This window comes from Lampetra fluviatilis, chromosome 11 (genome assembly GCF_964198595.1).
Source record: "Lampetra fluviatilis chromosome 11, kcLamFluv1.1, whole genome shotgun sequence".
Classification (NCBI taxonomy): domain Eukaryota; kingdom Metazoa; phylum Chordata; class Hyperoartia; order Petromyzontiformes; family Petromyzontidae; genus Lampetra; species Lampetra fluviatilis.
The window spans coordinates 10,628,405-10,645,658 of record NC_136285.1 but is presented as its reverse complement, the minus strand read 5'-3'; the positions used below and the strand labels follow the sequence as shown (position 1 = coordinate 10,645,658).

At 43.9% G+C, this 17,254-nt stretch overlaps 1 protein-coding gene across 1 annotated transcript in view; it reads right to left on the bottom strand.

The window, feature by feature from the left end:
• Positions 1–7,120: 7,120 nt before the first annotated feature.
• PTPN12 (protein tyrosine phosphatase non-receptor type 12) overlaps positions 7,121–17,254 on the bottom strand; it is a 68,086-nt gene continuing 57,952 nt past the window's right edge. The window contains exons 15-18 of the mRNA XM_078860951.1: positions 14,173–14,282; positions 12,077–12,107; positions 11,593–11,645; positions 7,121–9,808 (exon numbers count right to left, since the gene is read on the bottom strand). Coding sequence (XP_078717077.1) covers positions 11,602–11,645; positions 12,077–12,107; positions 14,173–14,282 — 185 coding nt within the window. The 3' untranslated portion in view covers positions 7,121–9,808; positions 11,593–11,601. The remainder of the gene's footprint in view (positions 9,809–11,592; positions 11,646–12,076; positions 12,108–14,172; positions 14,283–17,254) is intronic.

Here is a 17,254-nt window from a genome sequence, read left to right as displayed (position 1 = left end):
TTCGATTAATCGTTTAAAGTACGTGAATATGCCGACGTTATGCGTATGGAATCCACTTGTAAGAAGACATTTTCGATTAATGTACGTGGATAGTTATTACGTAATTTGTATACTTTGGCATAATATCCTGCGTGGTGCAAACTAAATAATCGAAACTTGACCAGCATTCAACAAGCCCGAGACCCAGTCGCTTATTGGTGGGTGCTCGGCAACGTCACAAACCAGCCGGGCTCTCTCATTGGTCCGCGCTGTTGTTGTGGGGTCAGTGGGCGGAGGGGGATGTGTGGGGGGGGATTTGACGGTTAAATGGGCGTGGCTACTTAGTAAGTGGGCGGGACTACGTGAGGGGGGAGGGGCTATGTGGGTGAAGTGGCGGGCGCCTGAATGAATGGGCGCGTAAGGAATATAGGGCACCAGGAAGGCATGGCTTGTAAGTGAGTTATGATATTGATTGGTTAGTTGCTTGCACGTTTGTTCAAGCTTTGCACTATTGCCCTGGCTGCTGGGACATCGCTCGGTTGCTGGAGTAGCAGAAACACAGAAGTTTAATGGGTCTGCGAGTTCAAATCGTGGCCCGGGTTGGTGATTGTCTGAAATGCGAGTGCTCGTCACGGGAACGTGGAACTTACATTGCTGGCTTGAGATCGTACTTAAAATGTATGAGCATGCAGTTAGACTAGTAGTTTGACATTATTTACAAAGATGTGTTTTATCGGGCCGTGGGAGGGAAACTATACTTATCGAGTGTGGCAAGACTGCTCGTCAGAAAGGTCACATTTAAAATGTTATGACAGTTACATTTTACTTGCGGGAGAAAAACAACAAATGCACCCAACATGTCATAACCCAGAGAGTCTGTGACACTTGTCCTAGATTTCACCTGGTTCAAGAAAGGATTCATACTCTTTGGGTTGTTTTGGGTAAAGTCACGTAGGTAAAAAATAAAATAGAATGAAAAAACTAAAATTAAATTACATTTTTGCTGTTTTCATTCTATTTTATTTCACGTAGGTAAAACAAATTAATAGAATGAAAACAACTCAAATTAAATTTTATTTAATAAAATTTTTAAAAATAAAATAGAATGAAAACTAAAATAATAATTAATTTTATTAATTTAGTTTTTTCATTCTATTTTATTTATTTAAAAAAATTCATAAGTGACTTTACCGAAAAAAACCAAAGAGTATGAATCCTTGCAGTCACGAAAACTTCAAATCTAGAATTAAAAAAAGGATGTTGCTTCTTTTGCAAAAGTACACAATGAGAAAAACATAATCTTGACAATTCCCCTCTTTTGCATGAATTAAAAGCAAACGCATTCGTTGGCCGTGATATTAGGAGACAAAGGAATTCCCTAATATAGATTAATTGTGTTCATATAAAATCGTAGTACAACAAACAAAAATAACGAGAAAGTCGGTGACATTTCGCGCAACGAAACTTATATCCAAAGCAGTCCACGACAACAGACACAATGGACGAGAGGGTTGAGATTTCTTTTGGGGGGCTGTGGCACGAGCAAACAATTCATTATTGTGTATTGAATCATTGCGGGGTCTTTAATGTCCAAATTTGTAGCAGATTGTCACACGTTGGTAATATCTTACAACTTTAATTTCGATTTAAAGCTTTCGTGACTGCAGGGATTCATCTTCTTGGTTCTTTCGGTAAAGTCACGTAAAAGGGAAATAATAAAATAATAAAAATGTAACATAATAAAATACAATTCTCACGAAGTTTCGGCCACAACGCAAGCAGCTGCTCTCAGGTGAAGAACAGGGTTGTCGGAAAGACAGCATCTGAAGCCGAAACGTCGTGAGAATTGTATTTTATTATGTTTCATTTTTATTATTTTATTATTTCCCTTCTACGTGACTTTACCAAAAGAACCAAGAAGATCTTACAACTTAACAAAAAAAAATTCCTCCATAGACCTTGGACGCAAGGCAACCACGGTGCCCTGTATAATGCAAACAACATTTGGAAAATCTTCCCAAAGTGTTTCAGCACATTAGCTTCAACAACCTCGTGGCCTTCTTCAAGGCTCGAGAGAGAGAGCGAGTATACTCTTAGTTCTTTCGATAAAGTCACGTAGGTAAAAAATGAAATTTAAATTAATAAAAATAAAACAATAAAATCACATTTACTCTAATCCATGTGATTTTATTGTTTTATTTTTATTAATTTTATTTAATTTTTACCTACGTGACTTTACCGAAAGAACAAAGAGTATAAATCCTTGCAGTCACGAAAGCTTCAAATCTAGAGAGAGCGAGCTTTACTTTCGAAGCTAAAGCAGAAATTTGTACATTCCCTGTTGCTGGAGGAAGATGTCATCGATATGCAGGCCAGAATTCCTGAACGTTGTACGTGCGACCAAGACCCGGGTCACATGAGGCCGCGCGTGCCCGAATGGGCCAGAAACGTGTTCGGCAGTGTGCACCACCCCCACACCGCTACCCCCATACTTTACCCCCCTCCCCCAGCTCCCTTTGCTCTCAGATAACCCCCGCACACTGCAGCTCTCAATCTCCCACCCCCAACTTCCACCCTTCCTCCCTTCCCTCCCACGGACCTCGTAGTGACCGCTGCATCCAACTTTCCCTTCCCCCAAATACTGCCCCTTTCTGCAACAGACCACCCACTCGACTTAACTGCCAATGCCCCCTTTTAACCAGCATCCCCAGCCAGCTCACCCCTCTGACCCCATATCCAACCACTCTCCATCCCCCCCCCCCCCGAGTTGCATCACGCATATGATGTGCAGCGGAGTGACAGTCATACCCAGTATGGAATGCGTTGTAATTTATAATCCGACGGTCGCCGTGAGCGAGCGTGCGAGCATGGGGTTTTCATTGGGGGGGGTCTTCACTCACTCACTCACCCTGCACGTTAATGAATACATGAAGTCATCATACACTGCTTTACACTGCACGACTACAGTGTCTATGTTAGTCGGTTTAACGCGTAGGCTTTCGCGACCAATATTAACCATAGTTTTGGGTTAGATCGCGTACTCGAATTGTAAATGTTGTTGAGTTTACTCTCCAACACACCGGTGTGCTGAACTAGTAACAAATTGGCATGTTTTGTTTACGTGACAACCCTGACGAATTGTCTGTGTCAGGTGGTGGTGGGTTTAACGACACATTTATATGTATGTACCCCATCACCAACACGCACTGAAGTATGGTCAAACAACCCCCATGATTCACACGGGAGTTATGAGACCCTGTTCCAACAGTGGATTGACAAAAGGGCTGTACGTTTATTACGCACATATCAATAAACAGCTTTCAACATCGCTGATAATAAAGCACACCTTATTTTCTGTTCACGCTATAGTCTACGGCTCTTTGTTAAACAAAAATTAAGCAAGCAATTTTAAACAGAGCGCACAGGTTTCATCACAGCACTGGGATGGCTCTAAAACGCATACTTTGGCTTTGACGGGTCAGAAAATTAAGTGAGCAAACGCAATTACCGGCTTTGGGCTTTTGGAGTTATTAAGGAAAATCAACTCGAACGACTTGTGACTGTGGGAAATTTTCAGTGGAAATTAAACTTTACAATAAAAAAAATGCCTCTATTTAGTGCACTGTCTGGTATGTTTGTGTTTTTCGAAAGTGTAAGTCAATGTAACGCCACTCCTATCTGTATTCATACCATACACCGCTCACACAAAAATTATTGCAACAAACACTGCAATGTACAATTGTATTTCAGACATACACTACCTTCATGAAGCCACACTGGCCCAGCGAGGTGGTGTTAAAGTTATAATGGGATATACATTGTTATTATCGTATGATATTTCAATGGGTGAGGTGTGGCGCAGTGGTTAGCACACTGCACTCTGCACCCATATGTAAACTGAGTTTGATTTACAGCCAGAGCTGACATCAGTGGCGAGTGATAGCTGAACTGGTTCAGTATCGCCCCCCACCTTGACCATGCCACACTGATCAACGTGGTGAAGTATGGTCAAATAACCCCCACGACTGACAAGGCATTTACAGGCTTTCATCATGCAGTGGATTAATGGGTGTAAATAACTGATGTTTTACAACATATTGATGTTTTAAATATTGTACATAAAAGCCTCTTTTTGGATCTCAGCCACCAGAAAGGCCACATTGTTGCATGTAAACTGTTCACCCCGGCATGACATGGAAAGTAAATGTTTGCGATTCTGTTGAATGTTGAACTTCACAGTGCTGCACTCGGAGAAGTGGAGTTGATGTGATGGCCACAGTGGTAGTTCTTGTGTTTGCCATGTTACACAATAGATCGTAAAGGTGCATTCATAAACAGTGGGTAAACTCCGCTGATTAAAGAGCCAATGCCATTATTCTAATCGGCAGGGACTTGCAAAAAAAAAAGTCGAAACAGACCGAGTGCTTTGTTAAAGAGAAAAAAAAACACGATTACAAGCCCTCTCTGTCGCCGCACGTGGGAATTCAAAACTCATTCTTCATCGAGGTTGAAGCTGCCTGCAGATGAAGAAGTCGTAATGAACTATGCAGGACCTTTGTCCGGCACTTCATTCGGCTGGTATTTTATTGATAGAAGTGGTGGAAAGCCACATAAATGTGTAAATCACATGACAATACTGCATTCCGACAGTCTCACTTGATGTGCCAACGATTCTTGGGAAGCAACTTGTATTTGACGAGTTGCAGAATTAGAATATGTATTTATCCTGGAGGAAGCCTATGAGCTATGAAGCTCCTTTTCACAGAGGTCCAGTATGGGGTGGGTAAGAACGTCACAACAACAGACAATACAAAACACGACCTGGAGTGCAAAGGACAAGAAAGGTAAACAAATCACCCAAACACATACAAATTAAACCATCCCCATTCTACCAGGCAAAGCCCGCTGAGGTATGAACTTATGTTTCAAAAGCAAACTGGCCACGAATGATAGCTCAACACAGTGGGTTATAATTTTGACATTTATAGCAGCAATATACCGTAATCTAAATGGTCTAAACGCATGTTACAAGCTTTCGTAGCAAACAGGAGCCAATCACACGATCAGCAAACCACAAGGACACGCAGGATTACGACCATTAAGCAATGCAAGAAACACGAAACGTGACCATATTTAATTGTTAGTCTGTGAAAACGAAACAATGTCAAAGCAATGGATAATCCAAATTTAAGGTTGCCACCGCTGAGATACAAAAACAAGCAGGGACATATGCGAAGAATATTTCACAATACCAAAAAAGGGGATAACTATATATATACACACATGTAGTGCCTTCAGTAGTATGGTCTTACTCAACTGACAAAAAGCAGGAATTATGTTGGTGGTTTATCCCAGGACGGCTACCCCTAAACAGGAATATATCCTGGGAAAACCCTGACGGGTGGCAACCGCAATGCAGACCAGCACGCATTGACCAAAAATGCTTCAAAGCTATTCCTGCTTCACAATGCTCATGAGAAAACGGTGGGTGCGGAGGGAGAAATATGGACAGGCAGAGATAACGACAATGAAACCAGCAGCTGCCTTCAACAGAGATTCGTTAAGGGTGACCCTGAACTTACAAAGCCAGGGGCGTCATTATGTCGATTAATGACTGCACAGAACGCCACCTCGTGGCCACGTTGATGGAATTTTACACGCTGTAAGTTACAGACAATAACTTCATATAGGTTAAACAACAACAAAAAACTGAGACATATCCTGGGAATATGAATATCGCACAATACCGGAAGACGAAAAAACTGCATGTCATTTGCATTGTCTTAAGTAGAATATGATTTCGCAAAAGGCAGCAACCGAGACTTTTAATGTCCTAGGGAAGATTTAACAGATTTGCCAGCAGCTACCTTTAAAAAATACGAATGATCTTGGGAAACCAGAACAGGTGGCAACTCTCAGAATACCAGCCTCAGCTCCTTATACGTGTGATGACAGCCTTGAAATACAGGAATACAAATGCTAAAACAAAATAAGTTTAAACGCGGTTATTTTTTTTCCATTTCTATCTTCTCCCACAAACCACTGGAGTAGTAAGCTGTCAACCGCACACACACACATACATATAGATGAAAAAAACATGAGCAATGCTATTCAGGCCACCGTATTTGATCAAGCGTGCTTGAATTTGAAGAGTTTATATTTAACGTGGCGCCTTCCGTCGAACTCACAGCCTCGCCGCCAACTTGATTCCACGACCCCCCCCCCCCCTTGCTACGGAGAACACTTTGCGTGAAATGTTTACACCAAGAATGAAACGGCCTTGCACGACCACCCCACACGCACACACGCAAAGTGTCACCTCCAATCACACCCCTTCGGAGCAAATTACATTATCACCCAACGGCTTCTGTAATCCAAACCCTGCACCTTCCTGCTACAAGTCATTTAAAAGCGGTGGACGTGTGCTGCATATTGCTTTAAGAAAAACGGCAGCACCTACTCGTGTATTTTTGTTGTTGTTGCAGCCATCATCAAAGATCGAAATTCCTGAGAGGTCAAGTGGTTTTTTTTTTGCTGGTTCCTCGGTGTGCGATGTGTTGCGTTCCCAAACGCCAGGTGAGCATCTCCACCAAGTCGCAATGATCAGCGTGGTTGAAGTACCATCAACATTGAAGTACGTTCAAACATACATTGGTCGGGACGGTTTGAAATGCGGCGATGTGAGCACATGCGCAGGTGCCGGATGGATTGGTGCATCGTAACACCCGCGAGAGATAGCGACGGCTTCGAGGGTCTCTCATCCAGCAGTGGTTAGAACATGGTTGGTGATTGCATATAAGTATGAGTCCTGCAGGAGGTGGACCTTTAAAGTGAACGCTTTGATAAAACACGAGCTCTTGATACTTTAGGGGCCATCCATTTAGTCAGTACGCATGAATGACTCCGAGCCAATGACTTAAGCTCTACAAATGCCCGTGCAGTCTCTTTGGCACAGGAACTGATGAATGAGACGACAGGCAACAGGCCACGCTAAAACATATCCAAACTTGCCCCTCCCCGGACAATTAATCCGCGGGAATTTATCTTTGAAATAATTCACATCGTTCTCACACTCGCGCCTGTAACATTGCGCTGTTTACATTGGCCCGCGTATTTGGGAAAGTGAGACTCTATTAGCTCCATTGTGCTGCATGTTTCGCACCAAATTCAGTTGAATGCATTTTGGTATTTGTTATCATGTACAACATCGCCTATGTAGGAAAGGGAGATTTGGTGGTAAAACAACACAACCATGTACACAAATTCACTTTTTTTAAAATTGGTGTTTATTTGTTAATAGTTTCGGACAGTGTGCAGTTAAGATTGTGGGAAAGATATTTGAACAAAGGCATTATTGTAGAAACATGCGGTATTGTTCTTTGCGGACGAAGCAGTTTTCATGATCGATTCTAACAAGATCGCTGGTAATTCCAGGATGGCGTGTTAAGCGTATCTGTGGATAATATAAAAATAACTCTTAAATATGCAGTGAATTTGTTATACCCAAAAACGTTCCTGGAGAAATCCAAAAGTTTGAAAGTCAATGTTGTTTTTAATTTGTTGTTTCGTTTCCAATAAACACAACTTATTTATAATTTTCTTTTCCGCATGTATAAAAAAAATCTAATATTTTACAAAGGCACAGATGAATACATCTATATTGATTGTGCATGAGACTTCTTTACATCTTTTTGACATTAGGATAAAGATCATCCTATACAGCCCAGGGACGAACCGATTTGCCATCAGATCCTACACCACATTTCCCCTCGAGTTAAAAACAATCTCCCCAAGTTCCAAAAAAAATGGAAAAAAAAACACAATACAGTATACAAAACTTACATAAACATTTTCCATTTTGGTAAGACTAGCATAAAACAATAAAGTAATACCGTTATGACTGAAGACGACGAAAGAAAATAAATGGTTCCACCCACGCAGAGTTGTGAATAAAGGATATTTATTGCCAAATGAAAGTGGCCAAATGAATTCAGAGGGAATGATCGTTAGCTACCGTGCGCTCTCCATACGTATACGTGTAAAGGCAAGTCCATGAAGACCGCGTACCTTCATATAGGTGTTGGCTTCTGAAATGTTTGGGCCACTGTTAGTATATACTCGGCATAGTATGGTTTACTACAACATTTAAGGTGAAATGGGAAACAAGCCTGAAAGCCCATCAAGTGTCTAAAGAAAATGGGAGGCGTTTCTAACAACAGGGCTAAGCCACGGCGTTTGTGCTGGTGCCCGTGTCAAAAAACTAAGCCAATTGTACACCTTTAACGCTGAAAAACACGTTTGAAATAAATACATACAGATTACAACGGATTTAACAGGGGAGCAAACGGCACTGCGGTCCATGGCAGAGCGCAGTTGGTGCACAGAATTGAGCTCGCTTCCCCTTCACACGTAACCTGACCTTTGGTTGTGGTTGGATCATTAACCCGGCCAGAGGCGAGGTACTGCCCCCTCTCCCTCCAGCCATCACCTAAATAAACACCTTCCCAGTCTCTCAGGACCCATGCTTTGCTAACAAATTTAAAAATGCATTTTTTTCTGAATTATATATGTTCTCATTATTATACGGTAAACTTCCATTTCAAATACCGCAAATGTTTCCAACAGTTGTTTTTTTATATTATGCACAGCTTAATGTTTTTGTCTTTTTATTTTTACTTCGCCCCCCCCACCCATTCTCCGGCACACTTGGGAAAATCGGAACGCTTGTGTGCACTACTGTCTTCCAAACTCTGCTTCTCGGCAGATAATGCTATTTAAAAATCAGCTGGGCTATACAGATAACAACATGGTCCAAATATGAATAACTTAGTATATTATGGCAGTTGGCCAGACTATCGTGCACAAGGACAGTACTGCATTTCACAACAAGCTGACCATTAGTTAATAGCACTCGAAAATATCTGATGGAATGAACAGGTTATTGCTTTATACTGTTCCACATTATATAAAAAAAAATGCATATTAAAACATGACCAAACAGTCAAGCGGATACAATACTCAAAAATAGCACGCAATACGTTTGCGAACAAAGGAACTGTCAAACATTTCTTTATCTTTTTTTTATTCAAGTCCATCACGATCATCTATTACGTTTTAATCCATTACCTTACGGTTTGATTGTCGCACAAATACCTGCTTAATTATTAGTACAAAAAAACATCCTTGGGCAGTTTTTCAATCTTCCCGCTTGCACTGTGCTTTTCTTGCGTCGCGCGCCGCACCGCAGTACCGGTTCAGGGAAAGAGCGACGCTTTCCAGGTCGCAAGTTCGACTTCGTGTTGGACGTGAGGTGGGGGTCTGCTGCTTCGTGCCACGGTCAGTCAAACAGCCGTTGCGATTTGATCACAGGACCAAGATTGTTTTTGTCGTATTATTATTAATGATGCATGTACTGTAGAATGTCTAAATAAACTCTCATTATCCTGGTCTGCATTTTAACAGAGTGCACATTAACATTGACCTGAAACACACCGGACAAGGCAGTCGAAGCATATTGACTTACACGGAGCAAATTAAAACACGTAACAATGTTATAATGTTTGGTTGAAAATATTTGGTTGCTTTTAAGTAGATTGGAGCCCCCAAAATAAAATATGTAATCTAATAAATCTCGTCCTGCATCTTGGATGAAAGGTCTCATTTGTTGTCATGCAGTACATCTCCGAATGATTAGCAGACCCTGTGTCTCAGCAGAAAGGCAGAGGTATGCTGCTGGCATTGAGTGTGGTCCACCTTTACGGCAGGGCTTGCTCAAGCTTTGGCTGGATTCTCTTGGTTCCGCCGGATTACTGCAGCACTGGCCCGCAAGCTACGGGCAGCAAAACAGGAGTCGCGTAAACAAACGGCGCACAACGGCATAGCTTGCTGAACCCGTTAGGGCAGGGCTTGCCGGCTCATTATTTTTGGCACACAAACACTGAACGACCCGGTGACCGACCATCCACGGCAGCACCCTCGGGGGCCGGGCCGTGGCGAGGCCTGGCCGGAGCCTTCCCACCTGGTGTCAGAAACCGTAAAGCGCTGGCAACGGAATTACGAGCCGTAATCTCCCAACGCGGCGATCTGTAGTTTTCCATAAACAGGTAGCGGCTTTCTAGTGCGCAGCAGGTAAGCCTCCCTCGCGAGAGCTGAGAGCAGCATGTGGCGCGCACTGACCCCATGATAGTTTCCTGCCTACGGCGGATTTTCAAAATAAATTACTTTCTTCCAAATTTGATCTCGATCGTGCTGCCAGAATCATATGGAGCAGTGCAACCATTCCCAGTTAGAGAACCGTCCACAGAAACAGTGAACTCCGTTCTGCACAGCAGGGGATGGTACGTGTCCACCTACTCTGCCACCGAGGCTAATGTTCATTGCATGACAGCGAAATCAGCATTTATTAATTTTCAGAGTTGATATTTGGATGAACAAAGAGGGTAAAAAAGACACACTAAATAAGAAAAGGACTTTTGTTGTGCAGTCCATGTTGACCGGGCTGAGACCTTTAACTTGCTTCATCGCAGGCAACCGTTCCAATTCGAACTCAAATTGTCAACGGTGGCAGCCGACTGTTTTGACCTTTGAGCCACCCAACCAACTCTCCCACCACGCCGACCAATGACTCTCCTACCACATGTCGCTCTTAAATAACCGCCGCCAGCCGCCCACGATCTGACCCTCTCCCCACCGGGGGGAGTAATTTGAGGCCTTATTATGAATCTTTTGAATGTCGATCCATTTAATAAGTTTCATCCGCCTGGGTAGGCTCCTTTCTTCTCGGCCTAATCCTCCGTGACTTCTCCATCGCCATGGGTATGATGTCATGCAGATCGACACAGAGCTGCTAAAGTGAGCAGTAATCTCCGATCTCCTGAGTGAGGCTCTCGGCTACTTGGATGATGTCATGAAGTGGGTCAAACGTGCACGAGGCGGGTTTAACTCAAGGGAGGAGGAGCGGGGGGGTGGGGGGAGCGGTGCTCGCTTTGTCAGATGCCCGCTCCTTTCTAGATCCCGCTCATGGGACAGCGGATTTATCTGGCTTTGGCTGCTGGTCTACACACAGGTGGGCGGCATTTAGATTTAACAACGCAAAACAGATGCAGGGGAATGGGACGAGTTTCTTCGCTCTCGATACGAACCTTGTAGGTTTTTCAGATGTTAGCCACAGCGGGTTGCCCCCCTTCAACTGTGCGTCCGCAAATGAGCGATGCCATCGCGTGAACATGTAAACCATCCATTCTTACGCTCACAATACGTGCGTCAAACTCGCGTGTGCAACAATCATTATTTCCAATTCGTGCACATTTTACAACAATAATTTTCCGATATATTTAGGTGAATGCAGCAAAAATATATACAAATGAGACAGAAAAAACCCAATAAGCGTTACAAATGAGATGGCAAACAACACACACACAACAAAACAATTCTTGAATAACCTCAAGAACCCATATCGTGAAAGTTTATCGAATTGCTTTGTCCGTCGTGTTAATTATTACATGCCTATTATTCTAATTGTTTTAAATGGCTACTAGCCCTCGAGATGCATTTTCTTCTTCTGCTGACGTTTTCAAAAGTAACGTTGAGACGAGATGGGATGGTGGCACTCACCCTGCTCTTTCAAACTCGATGCTGTGCCTCATCTCCACGGGCAGCCAGGGATTCTGCAGTGACAAAGTGAGTCGATACTTTCAGTAAATATACTGGGGCATTCAAATAACATTTGCAGAAACAAAAACATCCCGCGCCATTTACGTTACACGTAAAAGTTATTACTAGTACGTTTGTAAACGCTTAGCCGATGACGGCAAAGTCTAGAAGTATGAGAGAAACCTTAAACAACATTACATGGTTGAATATGAATTGTATCTTTTATGACCGAGTTTTGAGATTATATTTATATCATGATAGGAGCACACCAAGATGCCCAACCGGACATTATCGATATAATTTAAAATAATATAAGATGACCCTCTATAAAGTTTACAATTCAGAATATTACTTTCACACGCTAATTAGAGCATTAACACAACTCTACACTTCCATTCATGTGAATGCAATGCAGTGTTCAATAGTAATTATAAACGACACGTACCAGGATCGTTGATCGGTTTCGAAGCAGAACCCTGCATTCAGCAAATAAAAGAATGAGATTTAATTGCATCCACTAAACAAAGCATTTTTATCACTTACAACCAGGGTGCGGCAAAAGTCAGGAACCATACGCCTGCGCAGGAAATGATAGCTTGCACCTCCGGTTAGCACGGTTGGCTACGCACGGTTTGAAAGAAGTTCAACATACATATATACATACATACAGAGGCACATCTCAATAAATTTCACATAGGGTGCCTGAACATTCTCCACAATGATCTTAATACACAAAGCTCGAATTTTCGCCAGGATAAAACAAAATAAAAACTAAATATTTTTTTGTTTTACCAGGTAAGGCCCACTGAGCTGTATAGCTCTTTTTCAGAACCCCAACGAAGTGGCTTATGTGGAAATTTATAGCAGCCAAATATGATAAACACATGATTCTAAATGTAGAGAGAAAAACCGGTAGACGGAGAAAATTCCATGCGACCACAGGAAGATAGACATGCATACTCTAAATATACAGGCGTCATGGTTTGGATCAAACCCATGATGACCTCCTGTAAACCAGGCGAGGTGACTAACACGGTAGCACCCTCGGTATGAACAGTACGGCCCTGAAATCCCTGCACGCTGCCATCGTGTAACGGTTAGCACAATGGACTCCCACAATCCAGAGGTTGCCTGTTCGTACTCCCAGCACGTGGCCGTTGAAATAGTGGCCAAGTATCTTAATTATCACCCCCCTTCCTCCGGCCACACCTCCAATCCTGGCCTCTGTCCACCCAGCAGTATAAATGGGTTCACCAAGTTTTGCTGGTGATTACAACCAGCTTCATCAGGCGATGTGCCAGAATTGTGAAGAAGTCTTCTGCTTCCGGTCTTCAATAGAGCAAGACGACATCATCTCTGCGAGTGGTTGTAATCACCAGCGAAATGTCGTACTTAATTGTAAATGCTGTGGGATTACTCGCCATCACACCGACGTGCTGAACTAGTAGTTAATTCGCACGTTTTATTCACATGACAAACCTTACTAATTGGCTGTGTCGGGCAGTGGTTGGTTAACGACGCACTTATATTTACGCGATCCAACCCAAAAACCTTTACGGTGATTATTGGTCATGGAAGCCCACGTGGTTAAATTGTGTTTGCCAGGGTTAGTCAATCGACAATTCACACACCGTGGGGTAAAGTGTGGATAACCCCCACCACCCCTTCCAAAACTTTGGCCAGCGTGGAAGCATAGGCCAAAATAAAAACCCTACATCGGCTTAGTTTTAGTGGAGGCCCTTGTGTCAGCAGTGGTACGAGCAGGTAATTGCGGGGCAGCACCTTAACCTGCTACCATTACCTGAAATCGCTTTGGTTCGTGACTTTGGAAGCACCTTCTATACACTCAACATTCCTGGCACGCTGCGTGAACGGATCCATAAAGCATGCACGCGAGCTCTCTCAGTGGGTATGGGAGTATCACAAAGCACACCAGTACACGTGTTGAACTTCTTTCGCACCGTACGCAGCCAACCGTGATAACTGGAGGTACGGGGCTAACCAGGGAGTATTACAGTGCTCACCTCGAGCTCTCTGTGTTAACGCAGTGGGAGTATTCATAATAAACGTTTTTGGGTTAGATCGCGTTATTTATAATCGTGTCGTAACCCTCCACCACCCGACACGGCCAATCAGCAAAAAAAGTGTCACGTTGACTAAAGACAAATAGTTCACTACTTTAGCCCACCGGTGTGTTGAAGAGTGAATCCACAACATTTACAATTTTTGAGTACGACGTTTCGCTGATAATTACATACAGCATCATCGGGCAATTCGCCAGAATGGTAATTACCAGCGAATCGTCGTACTCAAAAATTTAAAATTGTTGTGGATTCACTCTTCAACACACCGGTGGGCTAAAGCAGTGAACTATTTGTCTTTTGTCAACGTGACACTTTTTTGCTGATTGGCCGTGTCGGGTGGTGGAGGGTTACGACACATTTATAAATAACGCGATCTAACCCAGAAACCTTTATTATGAATAATATTGTTCGCGAAAGCCTCCCACGTGTTAAACATTGGGAGTATCACAGTCCTCACCTCGAGCCTGCTCGGGTGAGCTGCCGCAGCAGCTGATGGCTGCGTTGGGCTGCGTGGAGCCTGGGCAGCTGGGCGAGGGCTCTCCGGGCTCTCCTGCAACGTGGCTCCTCCTGAAACCACAAACACACGTGGTCATCCACCACCCGCCCATTGTACCATCAGTTCCCCACCCCTACAAGGCCCATCCAAGGTTCAATCGCAAGATCTGATGAAATCCGGCGCATTTAAGGTGGCTTGGTCTATATGGAGTAATCATGTAATGGGATATGCGCATTGATTTTAATTGTTTAATAACGTGCAATGTAATGCGCAGCTTGTTGTCATTCCACTTCTGGATCAAAGCCTCCCCAGATTATGACATTTGTGGGGGATGTTTGAACATACTTCACCACACTTGTTATTGCTTGCCACAGATGTTAGCCATAGCCAGGAATTGAACTCAGGTCACCGGGTTGAGGGTGTTGTGCGGGAACCATTGCACTATTGTTACCGCCAGGTAATGCGTAATTTTTCTAATCTGGGCCTTTGTCGAATGATGTTGGCTCTCAACACTTTACTGTTGCATATGATGTCCCTTGGTATTGAAAATGCACTCCTGGCTCCTTGGGCGATTCCCTGCAGAAATTATATTGCAATCATGGGAACTGCACCATCAACTCCATGGAATATAGCTCAGTGGAGTGCACGGACGACTACGCTACCCCTACCTTGCCTTTAGAACACACGTTCAACAGTCATTCATCAATCGCCTTTCACCTAATCCTCAGCACTGCTGCATTAGCCCACTAAATCGAAGGCTCGACACTCAATTAGCACTCTCACTTACAACTGCAAATTAAGCCTATTTCCTGCAAATTAAGCCTATTTCCAATTAACCAAGAAGCGCTGTGACTTCGAGGCGAGTGTCTCTAGATCATGTAAACCAAACATTATTTGTCCAAGTACTTGTGACATGGCCATATAATACACACGTGTTATCTTCATGGGCACACACACAGTTTTAATTATAGGTCTGGCACAACAATTGGAAAAATACAAGGCCACCACAACAATAATTGGGGAGGGAGAGGAGGAAGAAAAACACGATGTTGCTGCCTGGAGTGTACCACCCGGTTTTTAACGTAGGTCACGTGCACGCATATAAATAGGTGGCCAAATTACAAAGTGCAAGGTCGCCACAACAATAGCCTCATTTGGAAGGAAATGCCCCTAAAATGTGCAACCGCATGCTGTGCCCAGACTGCACTGAGGATGCACGTTTCCCACAGGCGCATTCTCCAGGTCAACACAGTCCATCTGCTTTCCCGTTCTTCGGTGGCACTCATCTCCCGTTTACAGCCCATAGCGAGTGGAGAAAATTCCACAATTCCTATGACAGGGGACAGTCATCCCAAACGACACGCGGTATCGATTTCCCACAAAGTGATGTCCGACGTTTCGCTCTGCGCGCAAAACGTCGGACATTGTGCTTAACAACACGTGGTACAACCCAGAAACCACATCGGACAGCACGACTGCACAACCGCGAGAACCCACGCGGTGGTTCTTGTTTTATCGATCGCCAAAGGACGGCAAGCTGCGTCGACGTGCAACCGGAGTTATTACTCGACAAATGGTAGCTTGTGATATCTGAATCGGATCTAAGCATCCCCTTCACGAAGCTGCACTGACTGATATGGTTCAGTATGGTGATCTCAAACAACCCCAAAAGACGGTCACTGCATCACGCGCTTTCAGATACGCTTCTGCGGCTGTCTGGAACGATCCTCCTTCCGATATTAGGAAGCCACTGGAGCTATGCACTTTTAAATCATCTAGATTGAAAACTCATTTCTTTAGAACTGCTCTTTGTGCTTAAGTTGTCCTACCCCCGCATCTTCGATTACGTACGGTGCGAAAAAAGTTCAGTATACATACTAACATGGTAAAAGGAACCCTACAATCAACAACTGTGTTGATTGTGAGCAATGCACTTTTATAAACCACCGCTCCGCCCCACGACAGAGACATTTTGCAGGCACTCTTTCGCAAAAAAAACCTATTTAAAACTATCTTATTGGATGCCTCCCAAAAGCGCTGCGAGGCAGTCGCATTAATGGGTTGACGTGCCAACGCGTTTGTGAGCGACTCGTGTGTTGCAAAGTATTTTACGCTACTGTCATGAATCAGAGGCCTGCTTAATACACGCTGTTGTGATATAATAAAACGTTACTATGAGGACAGCTGCCGTTAAGAGCGGCTGAATGCAAGCAGTAACGAGCCCGCACGCAGCAATACGCGAAGCAACGAGGTAATGCTCATAAGGCTGCTGTTGCTGCACTGTGTGTTTTTATGATGCCCCTGTTATATATTTGACGCTGTCAAACGCTTAGGGTGTCGTGATGTATTGAGTGTGCACTGCGCCACTGTGCGAGTGAGGTCGATATCAAAGACAAAGATCCCCCGTATAGCCTTAACAGACTGTTGGGGTAAATGTTGTTATCGAACATCTATTAAGGCCGGCACAGCACATGATGGGGTGGGTGGCCAGCACCACGCAAGGACACATTTGTCTCCCTTGTGGCAATATTTACACGCTGCACCAGCTACTCATTTGAGGCTGAGTCGACCTACTGGAGGCCCAAGACCGGTTAAAAAAATCGTCACTGGTGTTGGCCGTGAGAGGGAATCGAACTGGGGTCGCCAGAAACGTAGCACAGCGAACCAACCACTGCACTACCGAGTCCGCTATCACAGACACAAGCACGCAGAACGGTGCACAATCATTTACATGCACGCAAGGATGCACAGGGGCTTACGTACCCTTATCGGGGTCTTTGTTCGCTGGGTGGCTTACACAGTCTGTGCGCTCAGCAGGCGCTAATGAGCCTTTAAAGGCAGCATCTGCAACAAATGCATCATAACTATTGTGCAGGCGTAAACATCTCGCTTGCAAAATAACGATCGTGGCGGATGTGCACCTTCATTTTAGGAGTTGAAGCAATGAAGGATGCGTTTGCTGTAAACGATGAATATTGATTCGTGCAATATAGATTCTTACGCTCACTGCAACACAAGGCATTGGTGCGCGTGAAAATAATTT